The sequence below is a fragment of the Leishmania braziliensis genome, chromosome 31, assembly GCF_000002845.2.
Source record: "Leishmania braziliensis MHOM/BR/75/M2904 complete genome, chromosome 31".
Lineage (NCBI taxonomy): Eukaryota > Euglenozoa > Kinetoplastea > Trypanosomatida > Trypanosomatidae > Leishmania > Leishmania braziliensis.
The window spans coordinates 1,506,180-1,524,936 of record NC_009323.2 but is presented as its reverse complement, the minus strand read 5'-3'; the positions used below and the strand labels follow the sequence as shown (position 1 = coordinate 1,524,936).

At 57.2% G+C, this 18,757-nt stretch overlaps 7 protein-coding genes across 7 annotated transcripts; all 7 read left to right on the top strand.

The window, feature by feature from the left end:
* Window positions 1-471: 471 nt before the first annotated feature.
* Window positions 472-1,038, top strand: LBRM_31_3540 (conserved hypothetical protein; the record flags this gene model as incomplete). The annotated part of the gene is made up of 1 exon (XM_001567292.1): window positions 472-1,038. One exon carries the CDS (start codon window positions 472-474, stop codon window positions 1,036-1,038), a length of 567 nt encoding a protein of 188 aa, XP_001567342.1.
* Window positions 1,039-1,499: 461 nt separating this feature from the next.
* On the top strand, window positions 1,500-2,153 carry LBRM_31_3530 (conserved hypothetical protein; the record flags this gene model as incomplete). Its single annotated transcript, XM_001567291.1, has 1 exon — window positions 1,500-2,153. The coding sequence occupies one exon, from the start codon at window positions 1,500-1,502 to the stop codon at window positions 2,151-2,153; it is 654 nt and encodes a 217-aa protein (XP_001567341.1).
* A 1,149-nt stretch (window positions 2,154-3,302) lies between these two features.
* Window positions 3,303-6,554, top strand: SCG5 (phosphoglycan beta 1,3 galactosyltransferase 5; the record flags this gene model as incomplete). Its single annotated transcript, XM_001567290.2, has 1 exon — window positions 3,303-6,554. One exon carries the CDS (start codon window positions 3,303-3,305, stop codon window positions 6,552-6,554), a length of 3,252 nt encoding a protein of 1,083 aa, XP_001567340.1.
* Window positions 6,555-7,285: 731 nt separating this feature from the next.
* Window positions 7,286-8,302, top strand: LBRM_31_3510 (conserved hypothetical protein; the record flags this gene model as incomplete). Its single annotated transcript, XM_001567289.1, has 1 exon — window positions 7,286-8,302. The coding sequence occupies one exon, from the start codon at window positions 7,286-7,288 to the stop codon at window positions 8,300-8,302; it is 1,017 nt and encodes a 338-aa protein (XP_001567339.1).
* Window positions 8,303-9,854: 1,552 nt separating this feature from the next.
* LBRM_31_3500 (iron/zinc transporter protein-like protein) lies at window positions 9,855-11,079 on the top strand (the record flags this gene model as incomplete). The annotated part of the gene is given in 2 exon segments (XM_001567288.1): window positions 9,855-10,328; window positions 10,330-11,079. Coding segments are annotated over 2 exon segments (1,224 nt in total).
* A 1,629-nt stretch (window positions 11,080-12,708) lies between these two features.
* Window positions 12,709-13,989, top strand: LBRM_31_3490 (iron/zinc transporter protein-like protein; the record flags this gene model as incomplete). The annotated part of the gene is made up of 1 exon (XM_001567287.1): window positions 12,709-13,989. The coding sequence occupies one exon, from the start codon at window positions 12,709-12,711 to the stop codon at window positions 13,987-13,989; it is 1,281 nt and encodes a 426-aa protein (XP_001567337.1).
* Window positions 13,990-16,679: 2,690 nt separating this feature from the next.
* On the top strand, window positions 16,680-17,960 carry LBRM_31_3480 (iron/zinc transporter protein-like protein; the record flags this gene model as incomplete). Its single annotated transcript, XM_001567286.1, has 1 exon — window positions 16,680-17,960. One exon carries the CDS (start codon window positions 16,680-16,682, stop codon window positions 17,958-17,960), a length of 1,281 nt encoding a protein of 426 aa, XP_001567336.1.
* Window positions 17,961-18,757: the final 797 nt, after the last annotated feature.

The following is an 18,757-nucleotide window of genomic DNA, read 5'->3' as shown; positions in this document are numbered from 1 at the left end:
AACTTCGTGCCGAGCGGCAATTCGAATTCGATCACGTTGGTGAAGGTGGCATTGCTGGTACCCTGAGTAGAGGATGTGTGTTTGTGTGTGGTCTCTTGCGCTTTCGGTATCAGTAGTGGTAACGGCATCAGTACAAAGCACATATGAAGAGCCCTGGTGCAGTTGAACCATTGAGAGCAAAAATCTGCGGAGCGTGTCGTCTCCCTGAGCTACCTCATGTCTGTTTTTGAATGAGCAACGCTGCTGGACTTCGTACGGCTTCCTGCAGCATCAACTTCACTGAGGAAGCCCTCGTGTTTCACTGTCGTGTGGTGCGCCGTGTGGTGTACATATTGTCTTCGTTCCTTTCTCTCTCTCTGTTGCTCATCTCCCTCTCTCTTAAACGCTACATGGTTGCGGCTCACTCAGGCCGCCCATCACCGCTGTTGGTTGTGTGCAGCGAGTCTGCCTTCCTCTCCACCTCACCAGTCGATGAAAATAGACGCTGCTGCGGTGCACTGCACGCGTGAAAGCTTCTCACAGTACGCACACCAACGATGCGCGAACTCTCCGTGGGAGCTCAGATCAAAGCGTGACGCGTTTGGGGCCTCTGTGGAGTGGCTAGAGGCTACCTACAGTGTCGGCAGCTCACTTGATGCGACCACGCGGACGGTTGTCACCACAGTGTGTGTCCTTTTCAACGCCGACTACGCCGTGCCGCAATTGGGCTTCTACAACTCTACCGTCACGAGCCTCGCGGATCTTCGGGTGGCGGTGCCAAATCTTACACTGGTTAACATGCCGTCGTCTGTGCCACTGGCCGATGCGATGGGAACGTCACGTCAACCGCTAGCGAGCTTCTCATGGTGCCAGGAGCTGGGCCAGTACATGTGGCTCGTGCACCCCTGCGACACGGAAAATGTCCTGCGCTGCAGGCGATACGACGGTGAACAAGGTGACGTGCTCAGCATCTTTCTGCGAGCCATGTCCGACTACTTCCCTTTTGCGCCCCTACTTGTGCCACGTGCGGGAGGGAATGGCGATGCGGCACGTACATGAGAGGACATGCAAGGAAACACGAACTGTCCGCGCGGGGGAAAGTTGTTTCTGATGAGCACACTGCACTTTGCTACTGCGGAGGTGTACACCACGCTTTCCGTCAGCTTTGGCTGCCGTTTTCAGAGCCATCACCACTCACAGTGGGGCGGTCGCAGCGTGCCGCTTTTTGAGCCCCTGCGAATGGGATAGTCTTTTCCGCTTTGCTGGGCTCCTTTCCCACGTCTGTTGTCGCTTCTTGCGGCGCTTTCCTCGAGTCGTCCTCTGTGTCCCGCGTGCTCCTCTACGTTCTTCTCGTCTCTCTTTTTCCTTCGTGCTTCTTTTTGGTCTCCGGCAAGGTCACTCCTCCTTGCCTTAGGAGTAGCAGTGACACTGCCACGTACACCATCAGCACTGGCCAACGTTTTCGTTGCCGTGCCCAGCTGTACGCTCACGGGCAGTTGAGCACACAGTGATTAGCGAGTATGCACCGCTTCTCACGGCGCTTACTGGGTGCGGCAGGCATCGGCCCATTTGACCCGTACAAGATCCTCGGCGTCAGCCCAGGTGCCAGCAAGGAGGAGATCAAAAGGGCGTACCACCGCCTGGCACTCCGGTTTCATCCCGACAGCGGGGCGGAGGGCAACTCAGAGCGATTTGCGGCGGTAAACGAGGCGTACGAGGCTGTGAAGGACGGCAAGTGGAAGGACGCGGCTCAGCAGCAACAGAAGGCAGGGGCGCAAAGCGGCGGGGGTGGGTGGGATCCAAAGAGGCGCATGTACGTTTATGAGCAGCCAGGCTCGACGACGGATGGCTATGTCTCCGGCGATACAGAGAAGTACCTGCGCTTCTTCATGATTGGCTGCTTTCTCTTTATATTTGTTCGAGTTTCGCTCTTCTTCTTCCTACCAGCCAAAAAGCATGACGGGCGCCAGGAGAGCGCACCTGGTCAAGAGTGTTCGGACGGCTCTGTGCCCCTCGGTTCTTTTGGCGGCCAGGAGACGACGTTTGCACCGTCCCTCGCTAATGTTGCGAGTGGCTACCGAAGCGGTTCCGTTCACGCTGATGAGGAAATGGAGTATAAGTGGGTCGAAAATAACACGAGCACCAGCATGAAGGACCCACTGTCGTACCGGTGATGTCTCCATTGGCAGAGTCTCATTTTGCGTAGGCTGTGGTGCAGTGTTGACCGGCGCAACATTAACTTCTTGGGCGGCATACACTGCGGCGCGCTGTCGCTGCCGGTGCAAGCCTGCTGTGACAACACGCGAGTGAAGTGGAGGCGCCTCTGCGAACCTGTGCAAGTGTTTTCAAGGCAGGTTGTATTATCAGCGACTCTACTCCCTGCCATACAGCAGGCGTCACACTTCAGTCTACTCCCGGGTCTGTTAAAAAACCATCCGCGTGGTGTGAAATAGCGCTGTGCAGGCGCGACAGCAAGGCGCTAACCCTTTCATCTGAGCAGGGCCCCTATTTCACACTCTGCCCACCCCCAGCTCTGCATGCCGCCTCACAGCAGCTGCCATCATGCCTGTCGTCATGTGGGGTGCATCCCCCTCGTGGTGGCTCAGGCTCTCCCCACCAGTAGGGAGCGAGAATGGAATGGGGTCCGTTCGAGTTACGCTGGCACTTTGTCCATGATGGGGATGGCGCAAATGCCTTCATTGTCGCAGGCTTGTCCGACTCCGCTACGTCGTAGGCGTGTCATCCTGTCACCGCAAGAAGTGGCTTGTCGCTGGTAAGGTTGAGGGATGGTGCCTGCTTGGCTTCCCCGCCGAGTGTGGGTACTAGACCCTGTATACCACGCTGAGGCGTCCCCCGTCGTCGGGGACTTGCCGCTGGAAGAAGAGAATCGAGCCACAAAAGAGCGAGGCAGCGGCTTTTACGAACCGGCTGAGGCAAAGGAGTAGAGGAAATGTGGCGGCAGGTGCCTTCTCTGAATCCTAACCGCCACCTCGCCCATCGCGGCACGCATTGGTGCTTCCCCCCTGGTACTCTTGGCGGGTGGGGATGTGGGATGAACGAAGAGCTGGGTGCGGCTCGTGGAAGCCTGAGGGCTCTTCCCTGATCCGCTCTCTACGCCTGTGCGTCATGTGGTTCTGCCTCTTTCCTCGTACTACTCTCTCACTCAACTCTCAGGGCAACTGCCACTGCGCTTTCCAGGTTTATCTTATTACTAACGCCTTTCCTTTCACCGGCGCTCTTCTCGGTTTCTTCCAGCTCGTCGTTCACGTCAGCACAGATCACACGTGCATTTCACCGGCCTCCACTCAGCACGACAAGCGGCAATGGCAAACGTCGCCCAGCACATACTCACACCGGCGGTCATCCGCGCAAGGTACTCCGGCTATGTCCTAAGCAACGGCGTCAAATGCGTCATCGTGCAGGATGAGAACGCGAAAATGCCCGCGGCGGCCATGAGCATCCATGCGGGCCAGCTAAACGACCCCGCCGAGCTGCCTGGGCTGGCACACTTCTGCGAACACATGCTTTTCATGGGAACTGAGAAGTTCCCGAAGGAGGATGAGTTCGATAGTTTCGTATCCAAAGCGAGCGGCTTTGCCAACGCCTTCACCGCGGATTGCGACACGGTGTACTACTTCAGCGTCAGCGATGGCAGCCTTGAGGGGGCGCTAGAGCGGTTTGTGGAGTTCTTCGCGGCTCCCAGCTTCAGTCCCGGTGCGGTGGCCCGAGAGGTGAACGCAGTGCACAGCGAGGATGAGAAGAACCACAATAACGACTACTGGCGTCTCGACGAGCTAATTCGTGGCTTCTACAACCCCAAACACCCACGCAGCCGCTACGGCAATGGCAACCTCACGACCCTGTGGGACGAACCGCAGGAGCGGGGGATCGACGTGCATGAGTCGCTCAAAGCGTTCCACTCCCGTTACTACTTGGCGAGTGGGGCGACGATTGTGGTTGTGACCTCGAGAGCAGCGGATGAAGTACTGCGGCTCATCGAGGGGCCGCTCGCGCGGATGAAGCAGGGGGCTGTTCCGCGCTTCTCTTTTCTCGAGACCGACGAGCCTCTCTTTACCAGTGCCGCACTCGCCTCCTGGACCAACCTGCGCACGGTGCGGAAGATGCGTGAACTGCGCTTGATGTGGCCAGTGCGGTCGCCGTCGTCGTCGTGGCGCACGATGCCGTCGGCGTACATTTCCCACCTCCTTGGGCATGAGTGCGACACCTCCGTGCTTGGGGTGCTGAAGAAGCGCAATTGGGCGACAGGCATGGTGGCCGGTTCGCACCGCGTGGACGACGACTTCGAAGTCCTAGATGCCTCTATCACACTCACAGTGGAGGGCTTCCGGAACGTGCTGAAGGTGGTGGACCTTCTCTACCAGGGCCTTGGCCTGTCCATTGCGCACGGCGTGAATGCTGAGGTATACGAGCAGATGAAGGCGGAGGAGCGCCTCTTCTTTGAGAGCACTGATGTTGGCGCGCCGGCGGACCACTGTGTCACGCTCGCACAAAACGCCAACGCTACTGACCTGAAGCACTGTTGGATCGGCGGCGACGTGGTACTTGAGGATGATCTGGAGGCGACTCTGGCCTATGTGCGTCAGCTGACACCGCAGAACTGCGTGGTGGTGATGCAGTGGGGAGACATGCCGAGCGATGCAGACATGGGCGCCACAGCGGCACAAGAAGAACGCGAAGAGAGCCATGCAGAGGAGCAGCGTGACGAGGATGACGAGGAGGATGGAGATGATGAGGGTACCGAGGACGAAAGCGCAGAGAAGGCGGCGCAGGTGGAGGATGGTAGCGCGTCGGCTGAGGAGCTGTTTCTCTCGCTGCCGGCCTTCGCACAGGTGCGAGTGAGCAAAGTGTCGCGCTTCCACAAGGCACTGTACCAGACAGTGAAGATACCGGAGGAACACGTGGCGCGGTGGCAGAGTCTTATCAACGGACCATATCCGCCGGAGCTTGCACTGCCGTCCAAGAATCCGTTCATCGCCACTGACTTCACAATTTACTCACCGGCGGCTGTGAAAGAGGTGGAGGAGATCGTTTCTCCGCACGCCGTGGCATACGTGAGGAGGGACGTGGGGTACCACAGAACCTTCAAAATGGCGCTGCGGTGCAACGTCCTCTCACCCGTGGCGTACGCGAGCCCGCTGAACCGCCTGTACACACGTGTCATGCACGGCATTTTGTCCAATGCGATCACCGAGATGGCCTACTACGCGACGCTAGCGTCACTCTCCAACGAGGTGATCTTCTCGGCTACGGGGCTGGGGTTTGCAGTGGAGGGCCCGTCGCAGAGGCTGTACGAGTTTTTCTTTGCCGTAGTGCGCAAGGCGCTGTCGATCGAGGTGCTCCAGGGCACCGCGGAGGAGTATGCCACCTACCTGGAGGCAGGCGTGCGGAGGCTCAAGAACGTGGGGATGGACCAGCCGTACAAAGTTCTCCTTCAAATGCAGCAAAAGGCAACGCGCCACACGCACTACTTGTTTAGCGAGATGATCGCGTGCGAGCCTGCCGCCACTTACGAGGGCTACTGCACCTTTGTCAGGCAGTACGTGGAGAGCGGTCTCCTGCTCGAGTGTTTCGTTGCGGGGAACGTGCGCTCCACAGAGGATGTGCGTGCAATGCTAGTTGACCCGCTAGAGGATCTTCTGGAGGCCATCTCGGTTCCAATCCCGCTAAAGGCAGCCATTCCACGTGTGCGCGACACGTACAGCCCGCGTGCTGGGGATAGAAAAACGAACGAGAGCGTGCTGTCTTCCTTTGATGTTCTCTCGATGCCACCATCGAACCCGATGGACCCGAACGCGGCGGTTGTCGTTGACATCATCATTGGTGAGGCTACTCCGCGTGTGATGGCGCTCACAAACACTGCAATGAAGCTCATCTCCTCCTCTTTCTTCAACGCACTGCGCACGCGGGAGGCGCTGGGCTACATTGTGTTTGCCCAAAGCACTGTCGACTACCACACAGCGCACGCACTGTTTGTAATTCAGAGTGCACTAGCGGACGTGGACTGCGTATATCTGCTTTCCCGCATTGTCGCTTTCTTGTCCGCTGTGGAGGCGCAGCTGGACACGCTATGCACCGCCGAGGAGGTCTCGAAGGTGAAGAGGGGCCTCATTGAGGCTCTAGAGAAGATGCCTGACTCCGTCGATGGTGACGCACAGCGTCTTGAGGGCGAGTATCTCAGCGTGTCAAAATTTGAGAGTCGCCAGCTGACGATTGCGGCCCTCTCAACTATCACCGAGGAAGATGTCAAGTCGCACTTCCGCCAGTTCTTCTTCAACAGCCGTAGCGACTCTCGTGCGTTGGCGCTGTGCATCAACAGCGCTCGCACCGCTGCAACCGATCTTCTTGCAGCGTCAGGCAACCGCCGCATTGCGCTTCCAGGCGTGCGGTCCAAGCAGGAGGACGGCGGCGAAGCGTTGAGTGACGCATCAGAGGACACGACCATACTAACGCTGCCCACCTTTTCGGATGGTTGCAGCTGCGTCGAGATTACGTCGTACGCTTCTGCCTTCGAGTACCAACGCGGGCTCTCTGTTGTGAAGTGCAGCACTTATTAGTGGTGTAAAGGCTGTTCTGTACAAGATGGGGTAGCGGGGATGTTTTCTGTGGTGCCGCCCTGACCTGCCGCATTGTTGTACGTCATGCGCCACTGTTGCTGTGTGTTCTTCAGTTCTTTGTGCGTTTCTTCAGTCTTGTTGGGTAACATCGCTCCACCTAATATTCACGTCAGCGTAAATAAGGCAAAGCCGAGATAAACCCGCTAGGACCCCGCAGAGAGTCATCCACCTATCGTGTACTGAATGTACGGGCTGTCCCGTGTCCGCACACAGCGCTTTACTTCTTGCTCATCGTCGGGCAGTGGTCATGCCAGCACGGCTGCCGCATCAGTGGGCCCAACATGTCTCTCTCCCTCCTTTAACAGCCTCTCACGGTGGTGGCGGGCTCTCTTTGTTCTCCGATTTGGTCTCCTCCATCGCGCACGCGGCGACAGCGTCCGTCTTTTCCGCGTGTGGTGTTCGGCGCCGCTGTCGTAACGACCGCGTTGGCTCTTTCTTGTCTCAAACCCGCACAGCAAGCGAATGGATGACACGCCCGGCACGGAGCGAATCTGCTTTGCTCTCTTTTTACTCTCTCTCTCTCTCTGCGGCCGTCTCTCTCTCTCTCTTCAGCCGCTCTCCTCTGAGGTGGTGGTGCCCGTGTGTCGTAGGGAGACAAAGGATAGAACTGCAGCTCTCTTGTATTTCAGTTGACCCTTGGCGCTGCGATTGCCCGTACGTTGGTGTGCGGCATGGAGTCGGACGAGGAACCGCCGGCGGCTGTCGCGAACACCTCTTCGACGACGGTGGTTCGCGGCATGTCGTCGACAGTGCTCCCTCACCTACTACTGGCCTCGGCGATGGGGTGCTGCCGAGAGTCGGACTCGCTGGCGGAGCTCTGCGCGCGCCTGAGGCGTAGGTACGAGGCCTTGTCGACGCTTCCACCACAGGTACCACCGGTAGTTTGCTTCTACGTGGGCGGCAAGCGCTTCGCCGTGTCCCGCTCGCTGTTAGAGAAGGACCCTGGCTCGCTGTTGTTCTCCCTCGCAACGCAGCACTATTGCAGCGCCTCGTCTGCCAAGGGGGCTTCAGACGCACGTCTTCGTGGATGCAAGCGCTATCGTGATGGCAACGACGTGATGGTGTCTGACGCCATCATCGCAATCCCGGGAAGAAACGCGCGGCTCTTTGGCATGCTTCTCAACCTGCTGCGTGGGTACAGGAATGCCATCCCAGAGGACTGGATGGACTCGTGTCGTGAGGAGGCCGTGTATTACGGCCTGTCAGGCTCGTGGAACACCCGGTTTCACATCACATCATCGAAGTACTACTTTCGCAATTCCTTGCACAACTCAAAACTTGTCTCCGATGCTGTGCTTGGTGTTGCGAGTGACTTTTTCAGCACAGGTCAGCACCACATCGACTTCAGCGTCTCCCAGTGTGATCGCGTGGCTGTTGGGATGATCAGCTCAAATGTCAATGCTGCGGAGGAGCTGGCCGCGCCGTTGCAGGAGGGCAACAACGGTGCGTTCTATTGGAACGACGGAAAGCTCTCCTTCTACCTTGGAGAGTCACGGGTGGTCGAGACGGGGCTACCGTTCCCTGCCGGCGCGATCATCCGAATCATCTTTGATGCTGAGGAGCGCATTGTCCGCTGGATTGTTAACGGGGAGTACTGTGTAGCGATGGAGCGCCTGCCAGCAGGGCGCCAGTATGCCTTTGGCTCCATTGCCGCCCGGGGCTCTCAGGTGACCATCGTGGCGACATAACTGTGCTGATCTCTTTGTCTTCTCTTATTGAATGGAGTTCTGTGGTGAGGTGTCACGCATGTGATGGTTCTCCTCGTTGTGTGAGCTGGAACAAGGGAAAGGCGACGGGCACAGGTGTGCCTGTACAAGGGCAGGAGGTTACCGAACCTGGTTGATGCTTCTTGGCATCCGCTGATTTCCGAGTGCCAGTCGTTATGTCTTCGAAGTAATGAAGCGGAGGAACTGCCGGTGAGGGGGCCTGTGAAGCGGCGGCGCTACACAAAGGGCTGTGTCGGGTCGGCTCACCTTCTCGCTGCTGCGTCTGTGCAGTTCTCCCCCCCCCCCTCCCCTCTTTCTCCCGCACCCTCGTACACTCTGCCCCGCTTTCTGTGCGTGTTGCACCTTTTCTTGGCTCTCTTGAGCACCGAAACTGTGTGACCGCGACACAACGAATGACAGTGGCACCGAGGAGGGGGGAGGGGGCGCTGCTTTGTGATGTTGTATCTCGAGTCCCTCTGCTCTTCTGAGGCCGAGGCGACTCGCTATGCTTTTTGCTTCGTCGCTCCTTGTGCCGTTGATGGAGGCGACGCTCATCGCTTGCGATGATATCTCCCAGACAGCACCCTTCGTAGACGCCTTTGAAGCCACGTGAGCCGCGCTCCACTCGCAATACGCTCGTCTCAGCGTGGCGATGGAGGAACGTCTGCGGAGGTTGGCGCTCTGGGAGGATGAGGAGGGCACGCACTACAGTGTGGGCAGTAAGATGCACGCCACTCTTATGGACCCACCCACGCTCTGGCAGAGTCATGCAGAGAAGCGCGTGGATACCCAGGAGTTGATGCGGGCCTGCTACGATCGACTGGTTTCCCGCCCATCGACTCAGAGAAAGATTTATGTGCATCGGGTACGATTGCCAAGCGAAGTTCTGCAAAAGGGGGACTGCTGCGGCGTATTCAAAGCCTAGGGGATCGGACCGCCTTTTTATGTCCGAGATTTGGGAACCATGGCGTGTAGTAGAGTACATCATAGGTCAAAGCTGCTTCTCCACTGTGTTCGTGGTCTATGCCATGCGGCAGCGGTCATCTTGCCTGCACAAGTAGAGTCCTCTTTATCGGCTGTCATCGGTGAGCCGGTCTCCAAGTACGCCGCGTCACCCCTTATGACACATCCTCACCGACGGAAGGTAACTCACTTGCTGACGCTTTTCTCATCGTTATGCATGACGTAGGCCTCTGCCTCGCCGCGTTTTTGAGTATCCTGAGCACTCGCTCACGAACTGACAGCGGATAATACAGCGTTGAGTGCCCACGCGGCACACCACCGCACCGCACCGCACAGTGGGCACAGCTCTTCTTTCCTCCCATGTGTTGTATTGCCGACATCTCTTTTCTCCTCTTTCATTCACTGCTTCACTCCACTCCGTGAAGGCAATTACGTGTGGGTGTCTTCTCGGCCAGGTCAGTGTTACTCAGGTGTCAGCGCAGCTTTTCACGTGAACGCTTAATGTCGACAATGCCGGCACCGCTATCGATGGTGCCCCTGACTGCAGTAGAGAAGGGGGAGTAATACTTCCATGCACAGCAGTCTGAACAGTGCTTACTTCGCTGGGTTGCACATGTGTACTACATTCCTAATCCTGCTTGTGTCGTTGCTGGGGACGGTGATGCCGATAATGGCGAAGTACATAGCGGTGCTCCGCGACAACCCGTTCGTCTTCACGGCTGGCAAGACGGCCGCAGCCGATGTGCTACCGTCCGTGTCGACAGTTTGCTTGATCCACGAGTGCGCGGAGGCGTTCCATAAGACGTGCGTGCGCGACGTTTTCAAAGGCTACAATCCACACTCCTCCTTGGTTGCGCTGGTTGCTGTGCTGATGGTGCAGACGATAGATCTGCAGTTTACCGCCATTGCTGAGCGGTGGCTGAAGGCGAACCAGCAGAACGACGTTCTCGGTATGGATGTGGTGATCGTAGACACCGGCGGTGCTAGCGCTGCTGCTGCACCTAACACTGATGCGTCCGAATGTGAGCCCCGCGGCAGTAGAACGTGACGGGAAGGGACACTCAGTCAAAGATAGCTCTACGCCTCCTAAGATGTTGAGCCGTTTGAAGGAGACCTCACTGAACTCCAGATTGCATGATGCCGTAGGCTACAGATCTATCCTAGGGAACATTAACACGCAAGCTTCCTTTCTCAAGGCATCTTCTTCTCACCATTACTCCCGTGACCACTCCGACGAGGCCGCTGCTCACGGCCACCAGCACCTGTCAGTTGCGCCGCCACCAGACATGGGCTCCATCACCCGCGTGATCTCCGCCGTGTGTATGGAGTTCGGTGTGACGCTGCACAGCGTGTTTGTTGGCCTGACTGTTGGGCTGACGACGGACAGTGAGCTGAAGCCGCTGATCGTGGCGCTCGTGTTCCACCAGCTGTTCGAGGGCATGGCGATGGGGTCGCGTCTGGCGGATGCGAAGTTCAGGACCATCCTGGATATTGTCCTTGCGCTTGTGTTCGCCACCAGCGCACCAGCTGGCATGGCAGCGGCCGCGATTGCCGTGTCCGTGTCGCCGGCTGCGATGTCTGGCAGCGGCTTCGTCACCCTCGTTGCTGTGCTGGACACGCTGTGTGGTGGTATTCTGCTGTACCTCGCCTTCACACTGCTGCTTGGCGACTTTGTGGCGGACGTGAGGCACTACTGCGCGGATGGACAGAGATACCGCATTGCGAAGAAGATCACCCTGTTTGTGGCTCTGTGGGTGGGGATGGGGCTGATGGCACTTGTGGGCAACTGGCTGTAGCGTCAGCGTCGGAGCCCTTTTCGTTTGCTTGTTTGTAGGCTTGTGCGCGTGCCTCTGTTCTACTAGTTGCCCACAAAGGACATACCTGCGAGCAACGTGGTATTCGCGCTGCGGAGTGACTTTCAGATCTCTCTGCCAGCGTTATTCTCTTCTCTTGTCCTACCTGATGGGAGAAGCTTACTTGTATATCAGTGCCCGCTGCCATGCCTACAGAAGCGGCATACAGCCGCTTCCTATTGGTGGTGAGTGCGTATCCACACCGTTTGTCAAGGGCTCTATTGGCTTGTACTGCGAATACGTTGTTGTGCGTGCAGTGGTGGGTAGGCGATGCTTGAATAAGTCGTGCAGGAGTTGCGCAGCTGCAGGTTGGCTGTTTGATACATTCGCTAATGCGCACTGCTTTTTTGTGTGGCTCTTCCCCTCTCCTTATGCGCGCAGGGCGTTCGTGGAGCGTGGTGCACATTGAGAGGGTCGGTGGAGTTGTTGATGGTCACAGTGGCGCGGGTGTGTGTGAGAGCGTGTCTCTGCCTCTCTATCCGACCTTCTCCTGCTCTGGTGCCTGTGCGGTGACTGTACGTCTGCGTTCCTTCTCTCTTCAACCTTCTGTGTAGTGTGTGTATGTGAGTCTTCTTCTGCTTGTCAGTCTGACGACTGCGTTTTGCTTTTCTTCTCTCGGCGCTCTCGACTTCCCCGAAGCTGTCCTTTCCTCTTCTCCTGCTGCTTCAAGTCTGTGTGTCTGCAGATGTGGCGAAGTCGTGCGTGGCTGCGCCTGTGTTGGTGTACGTATGTGCGAACCTGCGCATGAGTGCCAGTGGAGATGCTCTGACTGACCTTTTCGCATACCACAGAGACGTGCAGGTGATGGTTTCAGCCTGTGCTGTTAGACGTGTTTTGCCACTTTAAGGATGACTTTGTCCGCAGCACCTGTCGCAGTGCCAGTCGGCTCCTCTCTTTGGAGACCAAAGCCGAGGTTGTGGGATCCATCGTCCTGATTCTCGCAGAATGCCGTCACGTAGCGTGTGTAAGTAGCGCAGGTCTCCGAGAGACACACCTGATCTGGGCCTTCAAATTCACGTATGCCCTTTCATCGTTGTACTGGAGTGAGAGGTTGCCCATGCGCCTCGGTGCTCCCTTTATCGTGCATCGTCGCAGTTGTCGACGCGCGTGTGCACGATGAACTCGGCTGAGAGGAGCGCGTCTTCGCGAGAGGAGTGCAGAGTCCTTCCGCGTAACGCATCTTCTCGCCCTACCACTTCTTCCCGCATACCCTCCCCCCACCCACACACACATGATCATTCACCACTCATGCGGACAACTGTAGCATCAGCGTTTTTCTCCGTCATATCCACACCGTCGTTCCCCCTCGACCGCTCAAGAGCTAACCCCTTTCCCCTTTCCCCTTTCCCCTTCCTCCCTTGCCTCTCCGTCTGGCCCTCGGCTTCTTCACACCAAGACACCACACACCTAAGCGCTCTCTCTCTGTCCGTACGTTACCTCTCCGTGAACTCCTTTCGCTTTCCGTTCCTCAAACGCACTAACAGTGATCTCCTCTCTCCTCTACGCCGCTCTGTTTCGCATTCCACCAAAAGAACGACTCTACTGCGCACCGCTCTCCGCATTTTGCAAACCATGAACACAGCACACATAACTGTGGAGGAAAGCACAAGGTACCTGACAGCGCTCGGGTATCGTGTGTCTGCGCCGCTCTACGCCGAGGTTGTGACTGCGGCCAATATGGAAGGATCAGAGCGCTCGCTATGTGAGGGCTTCACCGGGTCCTACTCGCTGGGCTTGCACATCGGTGCGATGTTTCTGATTCTCTTCGTGTCGCTGCTCGGCACTGCGATCCCGATTCTCGGCAAGCGGATCCCGTGGCTCGTGAAGTTCCCGTTTGTGTTCTCCGTGGCGAAGTCCGCAGCGACTGGCGTGCTGCTGTCTGTATCGACGATTCACCTGATCTACGAGGGTGCCGAGGCGTTCTCGGAGGACTGCATCCCCCCGTCGCTGAAGACGTACGGCCCTCTGTACTTCTTGTTTGCCCTGATTGGTGTGCTGTTGATGCAGGCGCTGGACATGCAGCTGGCGGACGTTGCGGAGCGCTGGATAAAAGCCAAGCTGAAGGCCGAGGCCGAGGAGACGAACACGGATAACAAGGACGACAAGGCGTGCCGCGGGGTCTCTTCTGCGGTGGAGGTCGGGGTGGCCTCGGGGCCAGCACAGAGCGATGAGGCCCTCATTGATGAGCGTGCGGGCGTGAGCGCTGAGGGCAATGCGAAGGCAACGGTGCTCGTTGCTTCGCTGAAGGATTGCGAGGCGCCGCTGTCGCCGAAGCACCAGCACCACTTCGACGAGGCCGCTGCTCACGGCCACCAGCACCTGTCAGTTGCGCCGCCACCAGACATGGGCTCCATCACCCGCGTGATCTCCGCCGTGTGTATGGAGTTCGGTGTGACGCTGCACAGCGTGTTTGTTGGCCTGACTGTTGGGCTGACGACGGACAGTGAGCTGAAGCCGCTGATCGTGGCGCTCGTGTTCCACCAGCTGTTCGAGGGCATGGCGATGGGGTCGCGTCTGGCGGATGCGAAGTTCAGGACCATCCTGGATATTGTCCTTGCGCTTGTGTTCGCCACCAGCGCACCAGCTGGCATGGCAGCGGCCGCGATTGCCGTGTCCGTGTCGCCGGCTGCGATGTCTGGCAGCGGCTTCGTCACCCTCGTTGCTGTGATGGACACGCTGTGTGGTGGTATTCTGCTGTACCTCGCCTTCACACTGCTGCTTGGCGACTTTGTGGCGGACGTGAGGCACTACTGCGCGGATGGACAGAGGTACCGCATTGCGAAGAAGATCACCCTGTTTGTGGCTCTGTGGGTGGGGATGGGGCTGATGGCACTTGTGGGCAACTGGCTGTAGCCGTCCCCCGCCTGTTTGCCCTGAGTGTCATTGTGTGGCGGCTTGTTTACTCGTTTTTTGCTTTCGAGCGCTCTGCGATGGGTGCGTTGCACGTCAGACTCAACGAGGCGCGTCCTCTTCTCTGCCTTCGATGTTTTGTTTGCTTTCATGTGGTCATTTTTTCAATGTGATTTTAATGAACAAAATCGCCTCTGCGCTCACCGAGATGCCCCGGACGGGGGTGGGAGAGGCAGGGCTAACTCGTCAGTGAGGCGCAGAGCCGATTTACCCATCGAGGAGGAGCTGCGGAAGAGGCGCTGTTTTGCGTTTGGGTTATTCCCGTCTCTCGTCTCTTTTGTGTGTTTTTCGTGCATCTCCGGCTTTTGCTCTCCTCTCTACTGCTCCTGAGCAGACACCCCCTCAGCGCACATCTGCCAGTCTTCTGTGAGGCTGTCGTGTTCCGGACGTGCGCGTCCCTGCAGGTCGAATTTGTTGCGGGTCATGGGCGATGTGGACGGGGGCTGACGGCAGGTGCAGAAGAAGTGTATTTTTTTACTTTTCATTCGTGGGAGTATTTTCTACTCGCAGGCGCACTGATTCGCTCCTTTGATTTTTTCATTTTCGTTTTTGGGTGTGTGTGTGTGACGGTTTGTCGCGTGAGGCGTCTCGCTGGGATTGAGAACGGGTTGTGCCGCGAGCCACTTGTGCGTATTGTGCTCTCAGAGCATTTCTGTGCGTGTTTGTGCGTTGGTGATGAGCAGTGTCGTTTACTCAGTCTCTCGTTGTGATTGTCTGGCTATGTTTTTCCTCTATTGCGCTTGTTCACGTGCGCCTATCTGTGAGTGTGCCTGCGTGGCGCCTATACCTGAGTGGCAGGCACACAAGCGGTATTTCTCGCACGTACCCACGCATGCCCATACATTTTGATTGCTAACGAACAACAACAATGCGTTCTCTTTTCGTGCGTATGTGTCTTCTCTTCTTCGATATTTCTTTATCCAGTTACGTGGAGGCATGAGGGACATAACTCCACACAATGTGTGTGTGCGTGTGCGTGTATGTGCCTGCGGGAGAGTGAGAAGGACGGCGTTTCTGCCCCACTTTTCACTGACCTGTGTTCTCTCTCGTATGGCTTTCCCCCCTCTCTCTCTCTTTAATCCCTCCGTTCTTTTTAGTTTCTCAATGTTTTCCCGCATTTGTGGGGCTCACTCAATTCAGTCAAACAACTTATCGCACAACTGTGTGAACAACTGACGTGTCGTCTTCTCTGCACCGCTTCTGCGGGGGGCGTGTTAGAGGTGGTCGCCGCTATTCAACGCGTCACCCGAGGAAGTGGAATAAGGAAGGCGGGACAATGTTTGTGCTTTCCGTAAGCGGAGTGACACCGTAACGAGCACGTGCGCCGTGCGTGTGGACTCCCTCTATAACACTGCCAACTCCTCCGTGCCCTATTTTTGCTTCTATGGGTCTCCGTGACTGTAGCCCCTCTTCGCTGGCCTCGAGGACGGGCCTGGCCGTGCAGCACACACGCTGGGCCAACCTGGGATGCAGATGATTTAGAGTTCGTTAAAGAGAAAATGAAAACAAAGCGAAAGACAACCCTACGAGGATTTAATCAGCCTACAGGGCTCTTCTAGGGGCCCTTGCCACAGTTTGGAACCAGCGAAGTGGAGTGTGCTAATTCGCCCGATGCTGTTCCTCGTATGCATAAGCGCATCTATATCAGAGCGGTGGCGCTACGCCAAGCAACTCGGTCACCAGACATCGTTGTGACTCCTGAAAAGCCCAGTGCATCCCGCGATGGATGGAGCTCATGGCAGCGTCTCCGCGTCTTTCTCGTTACTGTCGCACTTCTTTTCCCTCTCGCTTTCTCTCTCTCTCTCTGATGAGGCATTTTTGTGTCGTCCATCCTCTCGCGTGTCACAAATTCGGCGTCTGTGAAAGAGCGCTGTGCTGCGGCGCTGCAGACGTCTGTTTTTATAGGTGTGCGTGTGGGTGTGCGCTTGCGAGGAGCATCACGATGAGGCACACCCCCCACACCCATCGACGACGATGAGGGCACGCACGCATATGAAAGACAAGACCGCTGCCCTCAGCTGAATCGCTGATGGGATCTCTGCGGATGGTGCTGCTGCTATGCGACTCCGTGTATGGATGTGCGCAGGTGTTGTGTGTGCGTGCGTTCACTGGCATCTGAAATGTCGATGTCGGCGATGCATCCCGTGGCTGCTTTTTGCGGAGTCTGAGGCTACGGCAACACATGTTTTGCTCATATTATAGGATGTGAAGTTGTCACTGAAGTGCCGCTGCTTCTAAATCCCCCCTTGTCTACCTGCTTACACCGTAGAAGCACCATACAGCTCGCGTAAGCTGGCAGCGAACAATAAGCAGACATTATCTTTCGATTCACTCGCCGGGGGTGCTGCGTGAGCGATGCGTCCCCGCATGCAAGCCCTTACACACCTTTCGCGTGTGCCTTCGATCATGGATGATAGCTGTTGGATCATGTAAGGCTAATACTCCCTAGGGGATTTTGTCTCTTCTCTCTATCATCTCCCTTTCTTGGCATCGCTATTGAGCAAATGCTCTCGGTTGCACATAGAAATATCCCTCCGCCGAAGCTGCCTAGCAACCTTGTCCTTCCTCCCCCATTCCAGCCCATTTTTGCTTCTTGCCCATCTACTGTTTCACAGCTATATTTTGAGTCACCGATGACGGCCCCATCACTGAGCATTGAGGAAAGCACAAGGTACCTGACAGCGCTCGGGTATCGTGTGTCTGCGCCGCTCTACGCCGAGGTTGTGACTGCGGCCAATATGGAAGGATCAGGGCGCTCGCTATGTGAGGGCTTCACCGGGTCCTACTCGCTGGGCTTGCACATCGGTGCGATGTTTCTGATTCTCTTCGTGTCGCTCCTCGGCACTGCGATCCCGATTCTCGGCAAGTGGATCCCGTGGCTCGTGAAGTTCCCGTTTGTGTTCTCCGTGGCGAAGTCCGCAGCGACTGGCGTGCTGCTGTCTGTATCGACGATTCACCTGATCTACGAGGGTGCCAAGGCGTTCTCGGAGAACTGCATCCCCGCACCGCTGAAGACGTACGGCCCTCTGTACTTCTTGTTTGCCCTGATTGGTGTGCTGTTGATGCAGGCGCTGGACATGCAGCTGGCGGACATCGCGGAGCGCTGGATAAAAGCCAAGCTGAAGGCCGAGGCCGAGGAGACGAACACGGATAACAAGGACGACAAGGCGTGCCGCGGGCTCTCTTCTGCGGTGGAGGTCGGGGTGGCCTCGGGGCCAGCACAGAGCGATGAGGTCCTCATTGATGAGCGTGCGGGCGTGAGCGCTGAGGGCAATGCGAAGGCAACGGTGCTCGTTGCTTCGCTGAAGGATTGCGAGGCGCCGCTGTCGCCGAAGCACCAGCACCACTTCGACGAGGCCGCTGCTCACGGCCACCAGCACCTGTCAGTTGCGCCGCCACCAGACATGGGCTCCATCACCCGCGTGATCTCCGCCGTGTGTATGGAGTTCGGTGTGACGCTGCACAGCGTGTTTGTTGGCCTGACTGTTGGGCTGACGACGGACAGTGAGCTGAAGCCGCTGATCGTGGCGCTCGTGTTCCACCAGCTGTTCGAGGGCATGGCGATGGGGTCGCGTCTGGCGGATGCGAAGTTCAGGACCATCCTGGATATTGTCCTTGCGCTTGTGTTCGCCACCAGCGCACCAGCTGGCATGGCAGCGGCCGCGATTGCCGTGTCCGTGTCGCCGGCTGCGATGTCTGGCAGCGGCTTCGTCACCCTCGTTGCTGTGCTGGACACGCTGTGTGGTGGTATTCTGCTGTACCTCGCCTTCACACTGCTGCTTGGCGACTTTGTGGCGGACGTGAGGCACTACTGCGCGGATGGACAGAGGTACCGCATTGCGAAGAAGATCACCCTGTTTGTGGCTCTGTGGGTGGGGATGGGGCTGATGGCACTTGTGGGCAACTGGCTGTAGCCGTCCCCCGCCTGTTTGCCCTGAGTGTCATTGTGTGGCGGCTTGTTTACTCGTTTTTTTGCTTTCGTGCGCTCTGCGATGGGTGCGTTGCACGTCAGACTCAACGAGGCGCGTCCTCTTCTCTGCCTTCGATGTTTTGTTTGCTTTCATGTGGTCATTTTTTCAATGTGATTTTAATGAACAAAATCGCCTCTGCGCTCACCGAGATGCCCCGGACGGGGGTGGGAGAGGCAGGGCTAACTCGTCAGTGAGGCGCAGAGCCGATTTACCCATCGAGGAGGAGCTGCGGAAGAGGCGCTGTTTTGCGTTTGGGTTATTCCCGTCTCTCGTCTCTTTTGTGTGTTTTTCGTGCATCTCCGGCTTTTGCTCTCCTCTCTACTGCTCCTGAGCAGACACCCCCTCAGCGCACATCTGCCAGTCTTCTGTGAGGCTGTCGTGTTCCGGACGTGCGCGTCCCTGCAGGTCGAATTTGTTGCGGGTCATGGGCGATGTGGACGGGGGCTGACGGCAGGTGCAGAAGAAGTGTATTTTTTTACTTTTCATTCGTGGGAGTATTTTCTACTCGCAGGCGCACTGATTCGCTCCTTTGATTTTTTCATTTTCGTTTTTGGGTGTGTGTGTGTGACGGTTTGTCGCGTGAGGCGTCTCGCTGGGATTGAGAACGGGTTGTGCCGCGAGCCACTTGTGCGTATTGTGCTCTCAGAGCATTTCTGTGCGTGTTTGTGCGTTGGTGATGAGCAGTGTCGTTTACTCAGTCTCTCGTTGTGATTGTCTGGCTATGTTTTTCCTCTATTGCG